We start from the raw sequence: 26,909 nt of genomic DNA, 5'->3' as shown, positions 1-26,909 counted from the left end.
AGAGAGACCCATTTAGGACTTCTGACCTCTGGAACTTCAAGGCAATACATTTGTGTTGTTTAAAGCCACCAAGTTTGCAGTGATTTGTTATAGTAGCACTAGAAAACAGATATACATGTTGCAAATATTAGTCCAACTTTTTAATGTACAGAACCTTTACAAAGTTATCAAAATGCCCCTTATGATTTGTTCTTTTTTAAAATTTGGAGAAACCAAGATGGCGGCATAGGTTAACGACGGAGATTGCTGCCTCGAACAACCACTTCAGAGATATAACTAAAGGACAGAACAGACATCATCCAGAACCACAGGAAGGCTGGCTGAGTGGAAATTCTACAACTAGGAGGAAAGAGAATATCATACCCAGACTCAGAGGAGGCGCAGTGCTGAAGTGAAATACTCAGGTGCGGAGTGGGCGCGCGGAGCGGGCTGTCGGTGGAGGGCGCGGTTGTTGCTTTCAATTGAGAGGGAGTTTCAGACTCTGAGCTCCAGATCCGGGTGAGTCTCTAGGGACCCAGACTCAAATGGGAGAAGCGGGACTGTCTGGCTTCAGTCAGAACTCGAAGGCAGCTTTCTCTCCGAGGTTTGCAGCAGTTGCCGGGACTCTGAGAGGCAGAGCCCCAGGGACGGAACTGAGAGCAGCCATAACTGTAGATCCCCGGGGACCCGCCCCACCCAAGCCCTGCGCAGCGCCATTTGCCGGATAGACTCAGGCAAAGGCTAGATTAGCACCGCCCTAGAGATCCAGCACAGAAGCTCTCCCACTGCAGACACAGCTGACTCTCATAGCCAGTTAGCCTGGAGGTCAAATCACCCCTGGTATTACCGACAACAATCAAGGCTTAACTACAAGATTGCGCACAAAGACCACTAGGGGGTGCACCAAGAAAAGATTAAAAAATGCGGAGACAAAGAAACAGGACGCAAATGTCAGAAAGGGAAGATATAGAGCTCAAAACCACACTTTTAAGGTCTCTCAAGAACTGTCTAGAAGCTGCTGATAAACTTAGTAAGGCCCTCGAAAAGACTGGTGAGACCGCCGATAAATGTAGTGAGATCCTCAAGAAATCTAATGAGACCCTCGATATTATGATAAAGAACCAACTAGAAATTAAGCATACACTGACTGAAATAAAGAATATTATACAGACACCCAACAGCAGACCAGAGGAGCGCAAGAATCAAGTCAAAGATTCAAAACACAAAGAAGCAAAAAACACCCAACTGGAAAAGCAAAATGAAAAAAGAATCCGAAAATACGAAGATAGTGTAAGGAGCCTCTGGGACACCTTCAAGGGTACCAACATCAGAATTATAGGGGTGCCAGAAGATGAGAGAGAGCAAGATATTGAAAACCTATTTGAAGAAATAATGACAGAAAACTTCCCCCACCTGGTGAAAGAAATAGACTTACAGGTCCAGGAAGCGCAGAGAACCCCAAACAAAAGGAATCCAAAGAGGACCACACCAAGACACATCATAATTAAAATGCCAAGAGCAAAAGACAAAGAGAGAATCTTAAAAGCAGCAAGAGAAAGAAACCCAGTTACCTACAAGGGAATACCCATGCGACTGTCAGCTGATTTCTCAACAGAAACTTTGCAGGCCAGAAGGCAGTGGCAAGAAATATTCAAAGTAATGAATACCAAGAACCTACAACCAAGATTACTTTATCCAGCAAAGCTATCATTCAGAACGGAAGGTCAGATAAAGAGCTTCACAGATAAGGAAAAGCTAAAGGAGTTCATCACCACCAAACCAGTATTATATGAAATGCTGAAAGGTATCCTTTAAGTAGAGGAAGAAGAAGAAAAAGGTAAAGATACAAATTATGAACAACAAATATGCATCTATCAACAAGTGAATCTAAGAATCAAGTGAATAAATAATCTGGTGATCATAATAGAATCAGGGACATAGAAAGGGAATGGACTATTCTTGGGGGGGAAAGGGGTGTGGGAGATGCGGAAAGAGACTGGGCAAAAATCGTGCACCTATGGAAGAGGACAGTGGGTGGGGAGTGAGGGCGGAGGGTGGGGCGGGAACTGGGAGGAGGGGAGTTATGGGGGGAAAAAAGAGGAACAAATGTAATAATCTGAACAATAAAGATTTAATTAAAAAAAATAAAATTTGTTCACTGCATTTCTTCTAGTCTCAGTTACAATAAAATACATGAAATTTGGTCAAACCCATTAGTTTCAATTTTTTTTTTTCTTTTGTAAGACGTGTGTATAAAAAATAAAAAGTTGTTTCCTCTTTTTTCTCCTTCTGTCTCCTCTCCTCTTTCTTTCCCTTCTCGTGGAGGTAGTTGGGCTGAGGAGGTTAGAAAGAGGGAGGAAATGGATGAGGAGGTGATGAGACCAGAGGCCAAGAAGTCTGACGGCATGGTCAGGAGATTACTTCATTAAATAGAATGAAGATAATGGGAAACAGGGTTCTCACAGTTAGAGAGAGGTTTATGAAAATGGAAATAGAGGTTACAGGATGGGATTGCAACTGAGAGAGATCCAGGAATAGATAAAGATGTGTGTACAAATATATAATTAGGTAACACGTAGATATAGATATATATAAAACATATGTGTCTGCCACCCCTCCCTCCCCCTCCCTTGGCCTTCACCAAACTATTGTCCATGTCCATGGGGTATGGATATATGTTCTTTAGCTAATCCCTTCACTGTCTTTATCCAGTTACCCCCCAAGCACTCCTCCCCTTGAGTACTGGCAAGTGTAAAAAAAAAAAAGAATTACATATTTGCATAGTCTTGGAGTATCTCTTAATACCACCTACAAAGTGGGAAAAGGTGGACTTATGGTTCAGGAATCTGACAGGCACCAACTTGAACAGGTTATCAAGTTAACATCTCTAGTGGTAGGAAGGAATAACATTGAAGGACTCGATAAATACTACAATATTGTTTCTGTGCTATTCCTGATAAGAATGAAAATAGCATTGAAGGACTCATGATGAATACTACAATACTGTTTCTGTGCTATTCCTGATGAGAATGAATGGCTTAAGTCTGGACATAAGAAAATATCACATGGCCCTAGGTTGATTGACATTCTTTATACTCTAAAACTGTAAGCTACATGAAAGTCAGAGAAAGACTTTGAAGCTGCTCCAGATTAAAAGAAACCAAAAAATATGAGAACTAAATGTGAGGCATGATCTTAGAGTAGGTCCTGGACCAGGAAGAAAAAAGAGACATTGAAAAAGTTAAGGATATTTGAATGAGGTTTTTGGAATGAATTGGATGGTAATGCCACAACCCTTTAACACAGTTCCTCATGTTGTGGTGACCCCCAACCATGAAATTATTTTCGTTGCTACTTCATAACTGTAATTTTGCTACTGCTATGAATCGTAATGTAAATATCTGATGTGCAGGATGTATTTTCATTGTTCGCGACCCACAGGTTGAGAACCGCTGGTACTGGTTTTGGATGGTTTGTATTAGTATTCTGTAGGAAGTGTCTTTATGTGAATAAACTAAGGAAAGAAATACTATCACAGCTAATGTTCAAGAAAGTATTCCATTGTGACGATGTAGTACTCAAGAGATATGTTTGGCCCTAGCCGGTTTAGCTCAGTGGAAAGAGCATTGGCCTGTGGACTGAAGGGTCCCAGGTTCGATTCTGGTCAAGGGCTTGTACCTAGGTTGCAAGCTCAACCCCTGGCCCTATCAGACTGCGTGTAGGAAGCAGCCAATCGATGTCTCTCTCTCTCGCATCAATGTTTTTCTCTCTGTCTCTCCCCTTCCCTTCCACTCTCTCGAAAAATCAATGGAAAAATATCCTCAGGTGAGGAGTAACAAAAAAAATAATTAAATAAATAAAATAGCATCATTATACTTCATTGATAACTACATTACAATACTCTAAAATTCTTGAAGATAGGGATCACTTTGTGTATCATTAGTTTCTGGTGCCTACTGCAATCACTGAAACAAACAAACAAAAATATTTCCTAAATATTGTTGAAAACAAGTTGTTCAAGGGTGGGGGGAAAAAAAGGACACATATGTAATACCCTTTGTAATACTTTAAGCAATAAAAAAAATAGTTTAAAAATAAAATAAAATCTTCCCCATTGCTTGTAAACAAAAAAACAAAAAGAAAACAAGTTGTTGAAGATAGGAGAACAATAGTGTCTAAATATGTGTGGAGGAGAAAAACTCTCCTTCAACACAATTGGGCTGATAGATGAATGATGATTTGAAAAGGGAATTTAAAATTGAAAGCCATAAAAATTGATACATATGAAATATTTTAACTTAAAATACACACACTATGTATATTAATTCCTTCACAAATATTCCATTGTAAGGCGAGCCCTTTTATTTGAGTATGCATTGGTTTACGAGAATTGTGCAACATCTTTCCTATAGTAATAATACTAGAATGCATCATCTGATGCATTCTGCTTTCATTAAAGCCTATTGTGAAGCAATTTGAGCACAGAATCTTCCTAGAGTTTTGTTTTTCTTATCTTTTATAATTCTCATCCACATATAACTTAGCCAAACTTTTAAAAATATTAAGTTTTCACAAAGCATTCAATCCTGTTTTCTTTTGCTATATTTTTTATGATTTACATAGTATTTAATTAAATTGTCAACAGCTAGGCCAGTTATCTGGTAACAGAGCAACTTAAAAGTTATCATGATTGGTTGTAGTAATAGGAATTTTAGTGTATTGCTGACTTTCTCCTACAGTTGCGTGGCCATATCCCGGTTTTTCAGGGAGCCCACCCATCAGGTTGTCCCTAGCAGGTTTGGCAGTGTAGCCTCCCAATCTAGAGTTCCTGGGACTTGGTCCTCTGGAAGAAAGGCAACAGGTCAGGGCTTCTGCAGAATTTGCCATGGTAGCTTCAAGTTAAGCAAGAGTTCCGCAATTTCACACTTGAGAACATTTAAATATCTCAAGTGGATGTCAATCAGGCTGCATAAATAACTTCTATGAGCATTGCTTCAAAATTCAGACTTTTAAAAGTTATTACCTGACCAGAAAGGATAAATCCCTAGTGAAATGAGTTAAACGTCACATGAGCAACAGCCTGGGGCTCCCAAATCAGGTAAGAAAAACTCTCCCTTTGAATGCATTTATCACAGCCATAAAACAATCAACTGAATTAATCTAAGCAGATTTTGGTTGGCTCTTGACATGGCAGCATGTGACTAATACACTGAGAGTACTCAGATTTGTTTGTTTTTAATATGTTTTACTTTAAGTTCATTTATAAAATATCTTTGAGAATTTGTTCTGTTTAATTTTATTTCATACTAGAGGTCCGGTACACAAAATAGTGCACTGGGGGGTCAGGTCCCTCAGCCGGCCTGCACCCTCTTTGCAGTCTGGGAGCCTTCGGGGGATGTCCGACTGCCGACTTAGGCCCGCTCCCCAGGCAGTTGGACATCCTTAGCACTGCTGTGGAGGCGGGAGAGGCTCCTGCCACCGCCTCTGCGCTCTTCAGCAGTGAGCCCGGCTTCTGGCTGAGCGGCACTCCCCCTGTGGGATCGAGCCAAAACCAGCTCTCCGATGGGGTCGCAGATTGCGAGAGGGTGCAGGCCAGGCCAAGGGACCCCACCAATGCATGATTGGGGCCGGGGAGAGACATGGGAGATTGGCCAGTCGGGAGGGACCACGGGAGGGCTCCAGGGTGTTTCCAGCCTGTCTCATTCAGTCCCGATCGGCTGGACCAGCAGCAAGCTAACCTACGGTCAGAGTGTCTGCCCTCTGGTGGTCAGTGAACATCATAGCGACTGGTCAACCGGTCAACTCTCTGCCCCCTGGTGGTCAGTGCATGTCATAGTGGGCAGTTGAGTGGCCTTAGTATATAATAAGTATGTTTTAATTGGTTGAACAGCTGACCGGATGACCAGACACTTAGCATATTAAGCCTTTTATTATATAGGATTAGGAGATATAAAAATATTTTAGGGGCAATATTTGCTCCTGAATGTTCATTTAGAGTAGCAATTTCAACCTTTTTGATTTCATGGCATAAATAAATTGCTAAAATTCTGAAGCACACCAAAAAATATATTTTTTGCCAATCTGACAAAAAACATAGGTATAATTTTGATCCATTCACAATAAATTACTATTGTGTTGGCTATTGTCATCTTTTTACTTGACAATCTAAAGGAAAATATCTCAGTGCCCCTGATTAAATAGTCAGGTATTGCATGTTTTAAAATTCTTGCAGCACACTAGTTGCAAATCGCTGTTCTAGAATAACAAACTAAGAAACAGAAGTTGTACATGTAAGTGGGTATTAGTGTATATTTCACAATACATATTAATATGTTATAGTAATAAAGAAATATCTTTATTTATTAAAAATATCAAATATGAATAATGACCTGTCATCTCATCATAAAATAAAACATCATAAAGTCACTCATGATACTATTTCAAAATTATGTCTTTCTTTCTGCTCCATAAGACCTAAGCTCAAAGGCAATGTAAGTCTTACTCTGCCTACCATAACTTGTCATAAAGTTAGACACACAATAAATGGCAATTTAATTGAAATAAAAGTTGGAATTATGACAAATTAAAGAATGCAGGTTTTTAAAAATGCAATTTCAAAGTTACAAATAATGAGCAGATGGGACCAATATTTAATTTTTTTCTTTTGTATAAGTGAGGCTCTGCCGGGTTTAAAATATAAACCCAATCATACTTCACCTCTGAAATAAGAATACCAGAGACTTATATATAAAGTGGCCAAAAAGAAAAAAGTGCTAAATCTCCTAAATAAGCATCATATTAAAAAAAAAAAAAAATTATTCTATCAGATGCTAAAGGAAAGTTACCAGGAATTAGTACAAAATTTTTTAAACATCTAACATGGAATCTTCTCCATTACACATTTTTTATGCCATGATTATCAAACGTTTGAGTTTTCCTTAAGAAATATCTGATGGCTCTCTATAATCAGTTCTTACAAATTCAGAATACAAAATTCATGCTTCCCCTACTTATTATCAATGATATATTTTATCCAAAAGAGAAAAATACATAAATCCAATGTTACAATAGTAAGGTTTTGTTTTATTGTGTTTTCCACATAGAGAGAAAGAAGTTTTTTTTGAATGAAAAATATTCATCACAAAGATAATCTATTAACTGAACAGTAACAAATTAAATTAAGTCAGTAACAAATAAAATTTCACTTTAAATGAGTCAAGTATTCTGCATTTAAAATTCAATTTCACAAACATTCAAGATTAGTGAATTTTGGTAAGAAAAAAAAAAGACAAGAAGGAAAAAGACACCTTTTCAAAAGATAGTAAGTTATAAAAGTTTGGTTTTTTTAATTGCTTTGGGAAAACACAGTATTGTTACTTAAGAAAAGTCTTTTAAGAAAGACTTAAGTGCTTCAAACCAAGTGGGCTTCAGAATAAAAAATATTTTAAAATTTTCCAAGAAATTAAAGTTTTAAAAATAGTTTACTGCTTATTCATTTAATTCCATGTTTAAGGAAACATTTGACAGATCAGTAAACAAAGGGAAAAAAAAAACAGAAACATTTACCTGCATTTTCATGTAATAAATTCTAGATCTATAAAAATTTCCTGGTTTGTGTATAAAGGCCAATGTTTGACCTTCATTGATCCATTTGTATGTAGTTAAAAAAATACAGTATCAAATCTTTCTCCCTTTCTCCCCAAAACTAGAAGAAATATTTTAAGTTGTGAGTGTGTGAATGTAGTTGTGCATATCCTTGAGTATACAAATCACACAAACATCACTTTACTTGGAAAATTATTTTCATCATACTGTAAACATATCTCCCCCTACATACGGACATGTCAAAAGAGTCTTTGGTATTATTAATTATTGTGCTTTGAAATGGAAACAAGGGATTTCCGTAGCAATGCTACAGAGACATTGTAAGACATAAATAAGAAAAATGCACTTGGAATAAGTTACAATTAGCTGCTTTTGCATAATTTTCAAAAACTACAGTGTATTCCTAGTCACAGTTTTATGAGAAAAAAATATCTCCTTTTCAACTCCTTAATTTTAAGGAACACTTAATCATTTTGGCTAAAAATCCATTTTTGGAGTGGATCTGATGGATTGCAAGACACTAAGCTTGGATGCTCTCCATTTGCTGAAAGGCACATCTTTAAGAATGGATTATATAGAAGTAGATCCTAGAATAAAAAGAAACACAACAGACATTAAGTTTTAAGACTCAAAGTTAACTCATAAATACAAAAACTACTTTATGGTCTTGTAAGGAGAGAAAAAGAAAAAAAAAAGGCCTTTCTTTTTCTTTGTGATAGCCTTCCACAATTTATGAGAAGCACCTAAGATTGTTAGCTCTTCTGATTCAAACAGCCCCTGTGTTCAAACTACAAGACAAATACAAGATACTCTCAAGGCTACATTTTTGCATACCCCTCCTCCCTGCTATTTTCAGAACTAAGGGATATTTCACACCAAGGTTTCTCTAGTTAATAGAAAACTCCCTTCCCCTGCAACCCCCCTTCAAATAGGCTTCTTTTGAACTCTTCATAACTTTTGCTCTAAGCATGTTTTACAAGCTTGGGAAAAATATTGGTAAGACACCTCCCTAAGGCATCTGCTGGTATTGTCTCCTGAAAAACACTTCAGCCTCAAATCCCCCTCCCTGCCTTGTCACCTAGCAACAGCAGCCATTACCCTTTAAAACAGCGGTTCTCAACCTGTGGGTCGCGATCCCTTTGGGGGTCGAATGACGCTTTCACAGGGGTCGCCTAAGACCATCAGAAAACACATATATAATTACAATAATATATTGTTTTTGTGATTAATCACTATGCTTTAATTATGTTCAATTTGTAACAATGAAAATACATCCTGCATATCAGATTTTTACATTACGATTCATAACAGTAGCAAAATTACAGTTATGAAGTAGCAATGAAAATAATTTTATGGTTGGGGGTCACCACAACATGAGGAACTGTATTAAAGGGTTGCGACATTAGGAAGGTTGAGAACCACTGCTTTAAAAGGTGAAGCCGGTTTTTGCTTCTTGCCCCTGTATTGATTAGCAATGCATGGGCAGGGTCCTCTCCCTTGGAGGAAAGTGAAATAAACTTCCTCTCTACATCCCTTCTTTGAGTTGTGAATTCCTTCTCAGCCCAAGTCACAAGCCCAAACCCTAACAGATCTCATCAAAGCTAAAGGAAAACCTGCACACCAAATATACACCATTCTTAACTTGTTATTTTCTAAGATCAACTATGTCTGATAAATCTTGTTGGTTTCTGAAGTAAACACCACCAGTTATGCCACTACAGAAGGTATTACATAAATGAAGAGAGGTATACAGAGCAAGGTCTCAGTCAAGTTTTCAAACAAGAAACATTCCAGCTATATATACCCATAAGTGACAAACTCTTTTAAAAAATGTAAGTCATAAAAGTCAGTGTTCTTGCATTTCACAAAACAGTTTTCAGATAAGAGTTACTAGATTCCAGCTAATCCCTAAAATATGTTTTATAAAAACAGAAAAGAACTTTTGTGTATTCTCTTAGTTCTAAATTCACAAACAGGGAAGAAAAGAATTGAGCACTTCAGGTAAAAAAATAGTAATAATAATGATTTTTCTTTTCTCTCTGCCAAGGAAAAAAGTATGTCTATTACAAGACGCATTATAAGAAACTTTAAAAAGATAAATATGGACAACAATTAATAATTCACAGAAGTGTTGATCTGCATAAAAACCATGCTTTAACTACGAAGCTTTCCAATTATTTTGTTCCTAAGAGTATTTAACTCATATATTCTCTTTTATCACATTGGTAAACAAACAATAACAAAGTTAAGAAAAGCTCAGAAGTTCCGATGGATAATGTTAATACAAAATGTTTCACGTATGTTTCCAGATAAGCAATTAGAGCTATTCAAAACAGTAATTACATAAAGGGGTGAATTAGCTGCACTGAGGTACCTTTTGGATCTCCCATATCTGTTCTCCAGTGGCAACTGTTTTGTGACCTTTGTAGGTACATGTCTTCAGCTGAACAGGACCTGGAGCAGCGTGGAGACATAACTCCTTCTGGATGTTATGCCGAATTTCATGTTGAGCAGAGTATTCAAAGTACTGTGAAAGACAGACTGCTGTTACTGACAAAAGCACCTATATGCTCGGGTGCAAAATAACAGTCCAACCAAAAAAATCAGCAACTTGCCCAATAATGAAGTCATGTCTACTTCAACAAGATTATACAGTAGGAACTGGGATCAGGAACATAAGCTGAGTTTTTATGACAGAAGATACTACTATAACCTTTCTCCAGCCTATTACCAACAGGAAGTTACCTAATTAAGACATTATTGTCTCCTCCCCATTTCAGAAACTGGAAGTTATCTGGTAGGATGGAGGCTAAGTCAGGTACTCCATAGGAAAGGGCCTGGCAAGCTCTAGAAGCACCTTAACTGCAAATGTTCCTTCTCTCTTATTCATCTCAATTCTTGGCATTTTTATTTAAACTAGGAACATTTAAAAGGGGGTAATCTCCTTGCCTCCGTGTCCTTGCCTGTGAGTTGGGTAAATTAATAGCTCCTACCCATTAGAATTATAAAGAGAAATGGGTTAATTTATGCAAACAATGATAATAACTGGCTCATGTTGGGCATTCAATACATTTTAGCTATTGTTACTGTATTGATGCTCCTTCCTCCACATATGTCCAATTAATTACTAGTAGTCCCTTCGTCCTACTGAATTGTTCTCTCAGATATTACCATCCCACCCATCCTTCCTTCCATATCCTAACTTCTCTTATTCAGAATCTCTACTGCAACACCTCCATTTACCTGCAGTTTCTGCTCCTATATTTCAGTTCACTCTGCTACCTCAGTAAGTGGAAACTCACTCTGCTTCAGTTCACTGTTTGTCTTCTATAACATTTATTAGATCCCCTACCTCCCCTGCTAAAGTGAGTCACTGCTGTTGCTAAGATAAAGTCCACATTCCTTAATTGGTACATGAAACTTCCATTTTCAATCTTTTATTATCTATTGTCCCAATTATATACTACTAGAGGCCCAGTGCACTAATTCGTGCAAGGGTGGGGTCCCTTGGCCTGGCCGGTGATCAGGGCCGATCAGGGGAGCCGACTGGTGGGGGAGAGGGACCATGGGAGGTTGGCTGGCTGGCCCCCCTGATTGGCGCCGATGGGGGCGCAGGCTGGCTGGGGGAAGGGACCACGAGAGGTTGGCTGGTGGGGAAGGGACTGGGAGAGGTTGGCAAGCTGGTAGGGAAGAGGGACCACAGGAGGCTGGCCAGTCGTGGGAGGTTGGCTGTTGGAGTGCACTGACCACCAGGGGACAGCTCCTGTGTTGAGCGTTTGCCCCCTAGTGGTCAGTGCACATCATAGCAACCAGTCGACTGGTCGTTCGGTCACTTAGGCTTTTATATATATAGATGCTTCTTTCAAACAATTCTACAAATGCAGAACATGTGTATCTATAACTCTAAGGCTTTGCTCTATTGTGCTCTACCTGGAATATCCTTCTGGATCCTTCTATGCCTACCTAACACCTTTTTATTTTTCAAGAGGCCAATTCAAATATTCCTTTCCTTGTTTGGTTTTCCATGAATTTGTTGTACTGCACAAAATTACATCCTTTGCAGGGTTCCCATAGTCCATCAAAGATAACTTTTATTGCACTCTATTGGAATTGTGTGCGTAGCTAGCTGGCTTCACCACAGACCAAAGTCTGGTAGTGTAACTAGTAACAGCATTCATTACAAATCAAACATTTCATAATGTTGATATACCAAAGATAAAATAACTGAATATAACTGATTTTCAGTAATTAAATAATTAGTCTTAGCACTAATATTTACTGAGCCTTTATTATGTCCTGTGGAGAGACTGTTCTATACCCTTTATGGGTATGACAGTAGGCACTGTACAAACACTAGCTGAATTAATCTTGAATTCCCTTGGTCTTAGTATCATGCCTAATTTACCTCCTTCTACAAATATTATGTCAGTCATTTTTATAACTGACAGAAGGAGACATTGAAAGAAAATGGGTTTAGATGATGAAAACAGTACTCTAGCTATATGTCTTTAAGAAAAGTAAATTTTAGGATTGCAAAGATGGCAAGAAAGGCTGTCCAGTATTTTGCTCCACACTTTTTTTTTAAGGAATGAATTTCCCCTTTTACTTTTTTTAACATATTTTTATTGATTTCAGAGAGGAAGGAAGAGGGAGAGAGAGATAGAAACATTAATGATGAGAGAGAATCATTGATCAGTTGCCTCTTGCATACCCCCTACTGGGGATTGAGCCCACAACCCGGGCATGTGCCCCTGACCGGAATTGAACCCGGGACCCTTCAGTCCACAGGCCAACGCTCTATCCACTGAGCAACAGGCTGGGGCTCCACTCTTTTTTAAAAGCATTAAAAGGGGCATTATAAGGAATGGAAAATAGTTGAAGATACTTAGACAACAAAAAAAGCTGAGAACATTGGCTAAACTTGTAACTTAGAACCAGTATGAATAACTTGGAAGAGAAAGTGGAAGAAGCGAAATACTGTGTTAAAAAGCCATAATGAGTATTACAAAGCCACTGTTCTCAATACTGCCTGGTACTGGCACAAGAACAGACATATAGGCCAATGGAATAGAATAGAGAGCCCAGAAATCAACCCGAACCAATATGCTCAATTAATATTTGACAAAGGAGGCAAGAACATACAATGGAGTCAAGACAGTCTCTTCAATAAATGGTGTTGGGAAAATTGGACAGATACATGCAAAAAAAAATGAAACTAGACCACCAACTTACACCATACACAAAAATAAACTCAAAAAGGATAAAGGACTTAAATGTAAGACGGGAAACCATAAAAATACTAGAGGAATCCAAAGGAAACAAAATCTCAGACATATGCCGAAGCAATTTCATCACCAATACAGCTCCTAGGGCATTGGAAACTAAAGAGAAAATAAACAAATGGGACTACATCAAAATAAAAAGCTTCTGCACAGCAAAAGAAACCATCAACAAAACAACAAGAAAGCCCACTGCATGGGAGAACATATTTGCCAATGTTATCACCGATAAGGGTTTAATCTCCAACATTTATAGGGAACTCATACAACTTAACAAAAGGAAGATAAACAATCCAATCAAAAAATGGGCAAAGGACCTAAATAGACACTTTTCAAAAGAGGACATTCAGAAAGCCAAGAGACATATGAAAACATGCTCAAAGTCACTAATCATCCAAGAAATGAAAATCAAAACAACAATGAGGAACCATCTTACACCTGTCAGAATGGCTATCATCAACAAATCAACAAACAACAAGTGCTGGAGGGGATGTGGAGAAAAAGGAACACTCATGCACTGCTGGTGGGAATGCAGACTGGTGCAGCCACTATGGAAGACAGTAAGGAGTTTCCTCAAAAAGTTAACAATGGAACTCCCATTTGATACAGTGATCCCACTTCTAGGAATATATCCCAAGAAAACAGAAACTCCAATCAGAAAGGATATATGGCCAAAACCGGTTTGGCTCAGTGGATAGAGCGTTGGCCTGCGGACTGAAGGGTCCCAGGTTTGATTCCGGTCAAGGGCATGTACCTCGGTTGCAGGCACATCCCCAGTAGGAGATGTGCAGAAGGCAGCTGATCGATGTTTCTCTCTCATCGATGTTTCTAACTCTCTATCTCTCTCCCTTCCTCTCTGTAAAAAATCAATAAAATATATTTTAAAAAAAAGAAAAAAAAAGAAAGGATATATGCACCCCTATATTCATAGCAGCACAATTTACCATAGCTAAGATCTGGAAACAGCTTAAGTGCCCATCAGCAGATGAATGGATTATAAAACTGTGGTACATCTACACAATGGAATATTACGTTGCTGTAAAAAAGGAATTCTTACCATTTGCAACAGCATGGATGGACCTGGAGAGCATTATGCTAAGTGAAATAAGCCAGTCAATGAAAGAAAAATACTACATGATCTCACTCATTTATGGATAATTAAGACCATTATAACTGATGAACAAAAATAGATACAGAGGCAGAGCAACATTGAACAGACTGTCAACAGTGGGAAGGCCAGGGAGGGTTGAGGGGGTGGGTAAGAGATCAACCGAAGGACTTGTATGCATGCATATAAGCATAACCAATGGACACAAGACACTGGGGGGTATGGGAGGCCAGGGGATTGTCAAGGGGAGAAAAAAAAGGAGACATATATAATACTCTTTGTAATACTTTAAGCAATAAAACAATTTTTAAAAAGCCATAATGACTTAGACTGCCTTGCACAGCTTATTTGTCAATTTAATTACATTATCAAAATATTTTTACTTGGCATATACAAATACTGATACAATGAATTTTTAGATTATAAAAATATAATTATCAGGTCAAAACAGTAGAAAAGAGCATTGAGGAAATGATTAAGTTAGATGATATCTCAAAAACATGTAGTACTAGAAACTAAAATTCACAAAGTAGTTTAAATTCAATACTTGATTGAAAATAAATTTAAAGGAAATAAACCAAAATAAAATTGATGGCTAAGTTAGGGTAACAGAAGCCAGAATTATCTTCTTAAATATAAACCAAAAAATATTATCCTCTTGCTCAAAACCCTCAAATGGCTTCTGTCATGCTCCGAATTAAATCCAAGGCCCTTAAGAAGGTCTGTTAAACCTGTATGACCAGGACCCCCCCATTGATGTCACTGCCCTCAATTCCCACACTTCTCTTCCCAGATCACTCTGCTCCTGCACTGGCCTCCCGTGTGCTCCATGTACCTGCCACTGGGCCTCTGGCCTTTCATTCCCTGTGCAGAGGTTCTCCCCCTGGAAAATGGTTCCTCTCCTAACTCCCTCAGGCCTCGATTCTAAGGTCACCTTCTCAAGCAGGTCTTCCTGAACCTTGAAAATTACACACACACACACACACACACACACACACACTTCCCCCCATCCTGCTTTATTTTTCTTCATACCCAAAATCACAAATTTCTTTTTTTCCTTCCTTTCTAGAACACTAGCTCCACCAGACCAGATCAGGGATTTTGGCTTCACCACTATAGCAGTACATGTTACATTATAAGCTCTAAACAAATATTAGTTGGAAGAATATGTGAGTTATTTCTCCAGAGACAAAAATATAAAAACATCTTTATGGCAATGATAAGAGAAAAACTGATGAAACAATGTTATAAAATATATCTTCAACTTTTATGATAAAAACAAATATAATGCTATGCCCGGAGGTTTGGCTCAGTGGTTGAGCATTGACCTATGAATCAGGAGGTCACTGTTCAGTTCCCGGTCAGGGCACAATCCCGGGTTGTGGGCTCCATCCCCAGTGTGGGGCATGCAGGAGGCAGCCAATTGCTGATTCTCTCTTATCACTGATGTTTCCATCTCTCTCTCCCTCTCTCTTCCTCTCTAAAATCAATAAAAATATATTTTTTAAAAAAGGAATATTAACCATTCTCTGTTAAGCATGATTTTTCTGACTAGAAAAAGCATAGTCTAACCTGGCTGAGAGTTATATGCCCTGGGATATGGGAGTTAACATCAGAATGCAGTCCATCCTCATTTCCCAAGAAACTGTCTACCATTATGTAAAGATTTACAACCTCTTGGCTGAAACTATCTAATCCCAGAGGCCCTCGCCCTTTGCAACCCCCAGCCCTTATTGCCTATAACCTGGTCCTGGAGGCAGCCGCCTGCCCTCTGCAACCCCACTCAGCCCACATTGCCTGTAACCTGTAACCATTATACCTTGCCTACTTTCTGAAACACAGATTTCCTGAAGGAGTTAGAATCTAAATTGCTTGAGCCCAGCAGTGTATATGACATGCAGGAGTCACTCCATGAATTTGCTGAATTAACAAATGAAAGAAAGAGTCTAATCATTCCAGGAGTTCACTTGGAAAGGCAAGGAAAGAAAGGTAAAAACTCAAATAATATTTTAATATGTTCTCTACAATAGTAGGCCAAACAGTGACATTTGACATTTGAGTCTAAATTGGTAAAAACGGTCAAATAAGTAGCAACAAGCAGAAATGTTATCAACCAAAGAGAATCAAGAACATACCTTATTTTTAGAAAATTTATTATGGCCATGAAAATTACTTGTAACACTGCTTTTTTGGGATTAACATGATTTATAATTCACTATTGAATCCAGTTAAATATAACCTTATGTATAATTTTGCAAAATCACCATGCCAATAGTCACACAGTATAAAAATTCCATATAAAAGATCCCATTTTTTATTTTAAAAGGCATTATTCCATTATTTTCTCATTTGCCTTTCTACTGAATAGGTAAGCAACTTCAAATTGTTTTCAGAGCCAGAGTGAAAATCAAAATAAAGTGCTCTACAGCTTCAATGTAAATTTCCAAACTTAATCTAGAAACATTTCACACACCAGTTACGCGAATATAAAACTGATGTAGGACTTCTGAAAAATATGCGACAACTTGTGTTTGTAAGGACTAGTAAGAAGGGAGGGTTTTTAATGCAGGGCTCACCTGGTTTCCCCCAAGTCCATGACACGTATATAGAATTAATGGCTTGCTGCCTTGATTATTTTCTCCAACATCCAGACATAAAGGCTGACCGACGCTTTTAATCTAAAGGAAAATTTTCAAGTTATAAAAAAAATTTAAATCCATGTAGTTTATATATTTCTTCAATTGATTTCAACAAGTAGGGTAAATAAGAATAGTGTAAAAATTTCAAAAGCAAACAACCTGAAAGTATTTCAGCAATTTCCCCTGAACCACATAAATGTTGGTGGCAAGGAGTATACCAAGTAAAAAGGAACAGGAAAATACTCACATATCCAGATATAACAGGATTAAGGTCTGGCACATAGACTTCTGGATAAATATTGTTCAGGTACCATGTAAAATTTTTACATTGAAGGCGGTGCTTTATTTCGAATCTTTTTGAAAGATCACCAAATGATTTCTGGAGAAAGATAACAAGTGAAGAGAAGGCTTTATCAAAACAGCACTGGTAAAGTACTTCAAATGCTACGATTAGTATTTATCTTTAGGTTTTAAAAAAATTTCTGGGCTAAATTCAAGATAAAATTTAATTGCATTCATAATTCATTCATGCAACAAGTATTCCCACTTGCTCATTTCTGGCTTCAAAGAGAATCAGGTGCCACCATGGTGCTGGTCAAGTGTTATTTGACTCTTCCTATGTACCACAAATCTCCCCATGGGACAAAGATCTCTAGCAAAATGCCATGAGCAAAGAAATGGTAGTGGGAGCATTCAAAATTGATCCCCAAAATGATCTGTAAAGTGAGGTGTGAGAAACCAGGTATAGAGAAAGTACCAAACATAATGTAATTTATACCTTTCCTCTAGTCAAGATCACACACACAAAATTTTTTTCTAGCTTTATGGGTGTAGCTTATTCCTAACAATAGCCCTCATAATATTCTAGCAATAACAGTATATTAATAGAAAAAGGCAATGGCATTTTATTTAAGGAACTAAACAAACAACTTTTTTAAAAAGCACTATTAAACTGAAAAGGAATTTGGTCTGTAGGAAAATTTTTAAAGAACATTATATTATCTTTGGTACCTAAATATATGAAAAGGTAAATTCTCAAGCTAGTCAGTTCAACTACAGAAAATATTTTCCTTACCAGCTTCAAAGTCTTGAACCCAGGTGTTTTAGCAAAAAGTGTAAAACTCTACAAAGGACTTTTGGCTAACTTATGCATTTTACAAGCAGATCTATTTGCCCTGTGTTAAAAAAAAAACAAGGGGTGGGGGGATTGTTGGCTCACACTCCTCTTTATGGGTGAGCATAAGCTGTATTTAGCACCTACTTGCCTGCTTAGCCAAGTACCCTTGTGCAGTATACAATCTGCCCAATTTGTCTTGGTTGCCTCCAGTAAAAAGATAGCAATCTAACCCAGCAGGGCTCTGACTTTGCATCCTTCTGACATATTACATGGAGACAATGGAGGCCAAAGAAAAAGTGAATATAAGTAACCATATCTTTATGACAGTCAACATGTTGATGCCCTTTAAACCCAGTATACAACCCCTTCCCCACAAATCAGCACTGATTCTTATAAAGAATTAGGTGCCCCTTAGCCAATGTGCTCAGTGGTTGAGCATCGACCCATGCACCAGAAAGTCGCCAGTTTGAATCCGGGTCAGGCACATGCCCAGGTTGCTAATTCAATCCCTGGGAGGCAGCGATCAATGATTCTCTCTCCTCAATGATGTTTCTATCCCTTTCTCCCTCTCCCTTCTTCTCTCTAAATCAATTAAAACATAACTAAAAAAAAAAAAAAAAAAAAAAAAGTTGGGTGCCATTCACTGATGCATGTTCTTAAATTGTCCAGTTCATTTACCACATCCAATATGAAACCTATTGGAACTCAGTTTTCATGTATTGGACACCATGATTCTGCAGCGCTTTTATCTATGGCAGGTCAATAACAGTAGCATTTGTTAGCACTTATTTCTTTCACAACTACTCTGGGAGAGAGGCAAGTATTTCCTCTCTTAAAACACGGAAGGACAGAGAAGAGAATTGGTTGAGCACACATTCCACATCCAGCCAAGCTCTTAACCAACTTATGAAGTGCCATCCCTAATTACAGTTTCAAAAGGGCTTTGCCAAGGTGGTCCCTCCAGTGTGTAGTGGAACCAGAACTTGGGGGGAAAAAAGGCTTTGATACTCCTGGCTTATTCTCTGGCCACATTCTGACAATGTCTCTATCTCCAGTTCAAAAAGCCACTTAGCACATTGATTTAGGTGTTAATCACATCACCTAAGACCAGTTAAAAACAATTCCACTTAATTTTTTCCTTGAGAAAAATTTTTAACCAAGGCAGTTACAAAACTAAATGGCTTCCAATATTAAAAAGGATATGATCACCCAGATGGTGTGGCTCAGTGTTTGAGTGTCAGCCTATGAACCAGGAGGTCACAGTTCGATTCCAGTCAGGGCAACCTGCCCAGGTTGTGGGCTTGATCTCCAGTAGAGGATCATGCAGGAGGCTGCTGATCAATGATTCTTTCTCATCATTGATGTTAGTATCTCTCTCTCTCCTTCTCCCTTCCTCTCTGAAATCAATATTTTTTTTCCAAAAGGATATAATCAAGGAGAATGCATAAATTTTTAAAAAGCAGTTTACTCAATTTTCCTTAAAAAAAAATTGAACTGGCATCATAAGTTATATATTTTAAGAGTTAAAAAAGCCAGCTTCAAAAACAGCCTTTTAAAATATTCCATATTTGAATTGATTCAAATAAGTAAAAGAACATGGGAACTGGGGAGTGGATTGTTATTGTAATTTAATTACTTAGCTCTAACTTACTTGTTTAACAATTTTTGCTGCATCTGTGTTTCTCCTATAAAATATTTCCTTGTATTCATCCATCCAGACTTCTGCAAGGCGAACTTGGTTGCGAGCAATCACCTGAGTGCCTTTTGGAAAGGTATGAGGGCTTTTGCTGCGAAAAACATGTCCAACAACAGAGCAAGGCATAATCTCCAACTGCCCACCACATTGCCATACCTGATAATTAATGATATTTGTTTAAATTTACAGTATTTTAGGAAAATCAAAGTGTTGCTTTTAAGTTCACCTATAAGATATTATTAAAAGCAAAATATAGAAGAATTTTAGCACAACTTCACAAATAGTCTCTGCCCCATCAGTTCAGCTTAAGTTCTTAAATATAAAGAGCAATTTTATTAAATGGTATACTAAAGTCAACCAAAGCATATTTTCAGAAATTTAACATAATAATTATTTCAGATCTCTTATAAAAATGAAACCCAGAATTTATTTTTTGCAAACAATTATTCAAGCTCTAATATACACAGAAGACCAAAGCCTTTTCTGCATTTGACTTCTGTCTTCTTATACAACTTATATGGTTACTCTCTTCTAGTGACCTTGGAGTAAATGAACCCACACTCCATTATCCCTTACATATCCAATTTTTAGTGAAGACAACAATTCTGAACAGTCATTATTACCAAAGTAAAATCTATTAAACTTATAAATAACTGCTCATTTATAAAAAAAAAAAAACAAAAACTCATATGTATGTAGAGATAGTAAAAAAAAAAAATCCTTGCATTAAACTCTAAATAAAATGATAAATCATTAAATCAATACCTATCCACTTAAATATCTTGACAATTAGTTCTGCCATAAATAATCACTAAGCAAAAAATCTAAAATAATGTTTAATAGTATGAGCTAGTATTAGGGCAAGAGATCAAATTTTTTTTTCTCTCTTTTAAACAAATGAGAAAACTAAGTGATATGTTCAATTCAACAAACTGTGCTTGAGATCTAACATGTGTGAAGGGTTGGGAATACTGAAATGAATAAAACAAGACCCCTGCCCTTCAGCAGTTCATACTTGGCTAAGATCATCACTGCCATTATGTGATAGATGGAGTCAGAGCCAAAACTTAAATCTTCTAACTCCTAGGTTCAGTTATTTTTCCACTACATTCCAATGTAGGGGATAAAAATGAATGACAAAGTCATTGCAGAAAATGAATTCATGAAATCAAATAAGTACATATGGAGACCATCCAAAGCCTTTGTTTTGTTTCTCATATTAACTTTTCATATGTTTAGGGATGGGGATCTCATTTAATCCAAAAAGTTAAATTCAATGTCCTTTAAAATTATACATAAATGTTTCTCCATTCTGACTCCCTTGAGAATCAACTTATTTCCTGAAGCACTAGATTTAATTATATTTATCTTGGCTGGAATTCAGTAGCTACAAGTGCATTAATTGGTGTCATTGCCTGGACACAGGCATTTAACTGATTCCTCCTGTTACATTGGCAGCAATGAATAAATATATTAAGTTATATTTTTAAAATCATTTTGCACAGTTTATTTTATTTATTTTTTATTGATTTCAGAGAGGAAGGGAGAGGGAAAGATAGATAGAAACATCAATGATGAGAGAGAATCATTGATTGGCTGCCTCCTGCACATCCCACAGTGGGAATCAAGCCCAAAACCCAGGCATGTGCCCTTGGCCAGAATCAAACCTGGGACCCTTCAATCCGCAGGCCGACCAACCTTCTAACCATTGAGCCAAACCGGCTAGGGCTTAAGTTACATTTTTAAAGGAAATATCCTATTCTAAAATTTCTAGCAATTAAATTTTAGAAAGCACAAAAAGTAAAGACTACATATATCCATGGTAATCAGCCTATTAGAACAAACTATGGATTTCACTGTTTTATAGGTATGCTATGTTTATAAACTTACTCTGAAAGACATTTCTATATTTTCACCTCCCCAGATTTCCATTTCTTCATCATAAGTCCCAATATATTCAAAGTATTCTTTTGATATGGAAAAAAGGCCTCCTGCAAAAGTGGGTGTTCTGAAAAATAATCCATTGTCAAACTGTATTATAAAAGTCAAATAAGAAAAAAGAAATCTTTAAAGAACAACTGAATCAAATCCATAAACATATTAAAGAGAGATTCTAATTCCAAAGCTCTTAGATAGATTAACAAAAACTGAAAATGCTTTCCTCAAAGTCAAGTTGGGGAGAGGGTATTTTAAGTATCCTTTCTCATGTAGTAAAATTATTAAGTATCTTCTAACCAAGCTTAAAGATTCTTAAGTAATAATTACAAAGAAGGCATACGAGCTCACCTAATGCTAATTCTTACTCACTAAAATCATGGGTAAGTACATAAATAAATGAATTCTCTATTCCCTACATATACAATGGATGTGCTCTTTATTTTGTTAGGGTGAGTTATCTTGGAGGCAATTATGATAAAAAGCAAAGCCTGCATACATATTCAAATAATTGAAATAGACATGTATCCATTTATACAGATATATGACTTTGTATACCCTCAACTTACTTAATTGGGTAGGTTTCATCTTTCCTTCTTTGCCTCTCATGATCAGGAAGTGCTTCCCAGCCAAATGAAAGGCTCCAGTCAAAATTTCCACGGTTATGGTTACTTCCATAAGGAGAAGGTTTGTTGAATTCAAATGTGTTCATATCTATGGATGCAATATCTGGACTCACAACCGCAGTGTAGTTCTCAGCTATTCTGGCCAACAAAGGTTCTAACCAACCATAAAAGCACTCACCTGAAAGGAATACAATTGTAATTAATTCAATGAAATCTGTTTTTTTTGTTTTTTGCTTTTGTTTTTGGGAAGTGGGTTTACAGAGAAATGAGAACAAAGTCATTTGTATTTTGAACATTTTTATAGGGGGAGGTTTCTTAAAGTTTTCTTGTGAAGAGATCAAGGTAGGATTTAAAAAGTAAACAAGATTCAGCATCATTGGGAAAATTTTCCTACAGATGATGTTCCATTTTATAACTTAGAAAAGGAGCAAAATGATACCAGTGTATTTAAGTTTCAGATGAGGTATTTCTCTTTCTAATGGACCATGAATTTAAGAAAGTTTTTTGCTGATCCATACCATCTAGCCCCAAATGTATTCTGACTTACTTAAACTGGTCTTCCCTGAGTAAAATGGAGTAATCAAAATTTTCATTCCTCTAACTGGCTCTGAGAAGAAAGTAAGTCAAGGAGTCAGAATATTATGATTTTAGCAGTTGGAGAAGAAGGAACATTCAAGCCTATCCCAGCCTTAATGGAAGGTGGGGCAAAGGAATGCTGTGAAAGGTCTGGGCCCTCATCATAAGCCAGGCTAGCTCACAAAACACAGAGAGTTCAGGAGATGCCGACATGTACAGTCCTATAGAGGGCTCCCAACAAGGGCAGTTGGACAGCCATGGTTCAGGAGGAACTTCAAACACATTCGCCCAGAGGGGAAGAAGGTCCAGTCTGACATTATTATCATTTGGGGCCAAGAGAGGGAAGACTGGAGGATGAACCATTTCCTTTTAAAATCACCTCTCTTGGATTACCCTAGACCTCTCTTCATTTTTAAGTGGCTGGAATTAAGAGAATACTGGATGTGTTAGCTCTAAAGAGACTCCCAACAAATCCAAAAGCCCCTCTGTGACCATTAGTGTAAGCTCACTACCATTTGCTGGGTCAAACACAACCAAGGACTAGCAAATTCAGAGCTAAATACTCATACAAAAAGTAATACCCACTATAGCAAACTTAGAGCTGAAGGGACAAAATGACATTTCAGTAATACCTAATGTGTACATTAAACATTGACTCTAAAGATATTTTGCAGATTTATTTAAAACTAGAGGCCTGGTGCACAAATGCATGCACAGGTTGGGTCCCTCGACCTGGAGGCGATCAGGCTGATCGGGGCCAATGGGGGCCGGCTGGCCAGGGAGGGACCATGGGAGGTTGGTTGGCTAGCCAGAGAGGGACCACAGGAAGGCTCCAGGTTGTGTCCAGCCCTCTTGCCCAGTCCCAATGGCCAGACCCTAGCAGCAAGTTAACCTACCAATTGGAGCATCTGCCCCTTGGTGGTCAGTGCGTGTCATAGCAACGGTCGACCGATTGGTCGGACACTTAGCATATTACACTTTTATTATATAGAATCATTCACACACACACACACAACACCAAAAGAAACAAAACCACCAAAAAAAAAAAAAACCCACACATACACATAAAAATCAAAGGAAAAAAACCGGCAACAACTGACAATGTTCATGGAAGAGATACCAGAAATTGGAAGGGGAACCCGTAACTTGGTACAAGAAGGAGTGTGTGAATCCTCGGGGGAGGAAGCGTGGGGTGTGGTGGGGGGGGAGAAGAATTGAAATATACAACTTAAAAGTGTTAGTATAGGAACAAAGTTTATGATAGGGTTGACTACATGTAAACAAAAAAACTTTCACTCATCTAAAATTATAGGAATCATCTGGCATCTGGCCAGTGTGGCTCAGTGATTGATGTTTTGATTACCAGTCAGGGCACATGCCTGGGTTGCAGGCTTGATCCCCAGTAGGGGGCATGCAAGAGACAGCTGATCAGATCAATGATTTTCTCTCATTATTCATGTTGTTTTTTTCTCTCTCTCTCCCTCTCCCTTCCTCTCTGAAATCAATAAAAATATTTTTTAATTATAGGAATCAAGAATAATAAGGATAAAAACACTTTAAAAAAAATAGAACAAGCATCAGAAAAAGATCCCAAGCAGGGATAACTTGCTGGGGAAGCTGGCCACTGTAAGACATTAAAGTTGAAGAGCTTTAATTGCAAAGAAGGCAAGAAATTTGCATAAGTGAAAGGAAGTCCCTGTGTACTAAAGCTATAATCTTCTTGGGCTGTCAATGCTATAATCACCAGTTGAAAATGATGTTAAAGAAAATGCAATTAGGCATTTAAAGAAAAGGCTTCCTTACCTTTTAAATTAGGGGGTAGGGGAAGGAAAAATGTTACAACCATGTCTACACATATATACTTACAGTGAGCATCTAAAAATGTGAGCGTTTCAGCTGTTGCTACTGTTGCTCCTAGCAACCGTGCAGTGATCAGACCTTTTCTCTCTCTTTGTCTGACTATTTTTACTATAGGAAATTGTTTTATATATTCCTCTAGTTTATCATGTAAGTACTCTGTAAAAAAAAATAAAACCAGGATTAACTCTTAAGGTTATTTTCATATATGACACATGAAAGTTAATGAAGAAACCACATTCATAATCGTAACAGTTACACACATTTCTCCATTAAGATGAAAATTAGCCCTGACCAGTTTGGCTCAGTGGATAGAGCGTCGGCTTGTGGACTGAAGGGTCCCGGGTTCGATTCCGGTCAAGGGCATGTACGTTGTTTGCGGGCACATCCCCAGTAGGAGGCGTGCAGGAGGCAGCTGATCGATGTTTCTCGCTCATCGATGTTTCTAACTCTCTATCCCTCTCCCTTCCTCTCTGTAAAAAATCAATAAAATATATTTTTTTAAAAAAGATAAAAATTATATCTTTAACTCTTCATTGAAAAAAAACTACACATGTAAATCTGGACTATTGTAACATATAGCATTATAACATATTAGAGGCCTGGTGCACGAAATTCATGCACTGGGGGGCGGGCGGGGGGGGGGGGGGCGTGTGTCCCTCAGCCTGGCCTGTGCCCTCTCGCAGTCTGAGAGCCCTCACCAGTCCTGAGCCTGGCTTCTGGCTGAGCGGACCTCCCCCTGTGGGACTGCACTAACCACCAGAGGGCAGCTCCTGCATTGAGTGTCTGCTACTCATTCCACCATTTGGTCTATTTGCATATTAGCCTTTTATTATATAGGATTAGAGGCCTGGTGCGCGAAATTCATGCACTGTGGGGGGGGGGGAGGGTCCCCTCAGCCTGGCCTGCGCCCTCTCGCAGTCTGGGAGCCCTCACCAGTCCTGAGCCTGGCTTCTGGCTGAGCGGACCTCCCCCTGTGGAAATGCACTGGCCACCAGAGGGCAGCTCCTGCATTGAGTGTCTGCCAATCATTCCACCATTTGGTCTATTTATATATTAGCCTTTTATTATATATATATATAGGATTCTATATATGCCATGTTAATACTTTGGGGCAAAATGAAAGACTTTAAATGGAGTGGACCCAGGAGTCAAGAAAATGCATTTGGAGATCTGAGAAAATTAACTAAGGAAGTAAAGAAACTAAATTTGGGCAACAAAAGATCTGATGCTTTTTAAAATTATTATTTAATTTGGAAATGTGAAGAAAAATGTCAAGTATCAAAAGGATTCTCTGATACTTAGACAGTGATCAAAATAATTTAAGACCAAAATGTTGAGCAAAAGTAAGACAGTCCAGCCCGGCCGGTGTGGCTCAGTGGATTGAGTGTCCTCCCACACACCAAAAAGTTGCTGGTTCAATTCCTGGTCAGGGCATACACCTGGGTTGTGGGCTCAATTCCCAGTAGAGGGCTTGCAGGAGGCAGCCATTGATGTTTCTATCTTCTCTCCCTCTACCTTCCTCTCTCTAAAAAAAATCAATAAAAACATAGTTCTTTTTTAAAGTAAGAAAGTTCAAGGCTATAGCAGTTTGGGAATATTTCTGCAGTCAGCAGAAAAATTTCAAGTTTTAGAGTCTCCTGACAGAATTTTTTCTGATTAAAATATGGAATAAGGGAACATGTGAATCAAGAATGAAGCTAAAAACAAGCAAAATTTTAGTAACAGATGTATCATTTGAGATATTAAGTGTTTCAATTTGGATGAGAATGAGACATTATAAGCAAGATTTAAGATAGTAGGTAAAAGAAAACACATTAATCAGGTCAGTCAAGTATTCATATTTTTAAACAATTTCTTGTTGACTATACAATGCAGTCCTTCCAGTGGGCTTCTTGGGCCCATAGGATAGCCTCAAAAAGATTAGGGGAGCCTGGATGGCATGGCTCACTGGCTGAGCGTCGACCTATGAACCAGGAAGTTACGGTTCGATTCCAAATTGGGGCATATGCCCAGGTTGTGGGCTCTATCTCCTGTGTGGGGCATGCAGGAAACAGCTGATCAATGATTCTCTCTCATCATTGATGTTTCTATCTATCTCTCTCTCCCTCTCCCTTCCTCTCTGAAGTCAATAAAAATTTTAAAAAAGATTAGGGAATATTGAAAACATAAATAAATGTCCTATTGTAGATATTTGCTTCTGCCAGATTTCAGAAGCAAATGTAGATGGCTTCATCTATGATTATATATGTTTTTTTCAGTGCTTCAGTGGTAAAGATAAGAGAGCTGCTTATTGAAAACAAACATTCATAAAAGAAGTGAGAGTCTAGGAACAATTTTAGTAGAAAAATAAATCTAAACATTGTTGTCTCAGAGTAATAGATTAACTTTTAAACACCTTCTAAGTTTCTCAGAATTAATTTTCTGAGAGACAAGCAAGATTGCAATTTTTCTTAAAAATATAATTACTGCTTTAATCATAGACTTTTAAA

General features: G+C 37.8%; 1 protein-coding gene across 8 annotated transcripts in view; it reads right to left on the bottom strand.

The window, feature by feature from the left end:
• Positions 1-7,041: 7,041 nt before the first annotated feature.
• Positions 7,042-26,909, bottom strand: part of GALNT3 (polypeptide N-acetylgalactosaminyltransferase 3) — a 53,970-nt gene continuing 34,102 nt past the window's right edge. For 7 of the 8 annotated variants that reach the window (XM_036319711.1, XM_036319714.1, XM_036319709.1 and 4 more), the window contains 8 exons: positions 24,427-24,576; positions 21,928-22,162; positions 21,314-21,431; positions 19,379-19,579; positions 16,858-16,989; positions 16,548-16,649; positions 9,959-10,111; positions 7,042-8,171 (listed from right to left, as the gene is read on the bottom strand). In XM_036319711.1, coding sequence (XP_036175604.1) covers positions 8,049-8,171; positions 9,959-10,111; positions 16,548-16,649; positions 16,858-16,989; positions 19,379-19,579; positions 21,314-21,431; positions 21,928-22,162; positions 24,427-24,576 — 1,214 coding nt within the window. In that variant the 3' untranslated portion in view covers positions 7,042-8,048. The remainder of the gene's footprint in view (positions 8,172-9,958; positions 10,112-16,547; positions 16,650-16,857; positions 16,990-19,378; positions 19,580-21,313; positions 21,432-21,927; positions 22,163-24,426; positions 24,577-26,909) is intronic. The other variant, XM_036319715.1, reaches the window with a different exon arrangement.

This window comes from Myotis myotis, unplaced genomic scaffold, assembly GCF_014108235.1.
Source record: "Myotis myotis isolate mMyoMyo1 unplaced genomic scaffold, mMyoMyo1.p scaffold_m19_p_8, whole genome shotgun sequence".
NCBI lineage: Eukaryota > Metazoa > Chordata > Mammalia > Chiroptera > Vespertilionidae > Myotis > Myotis myotis.
This window is presented reverse-complemented; position numbering and strand designations above follow the sequence as displayed.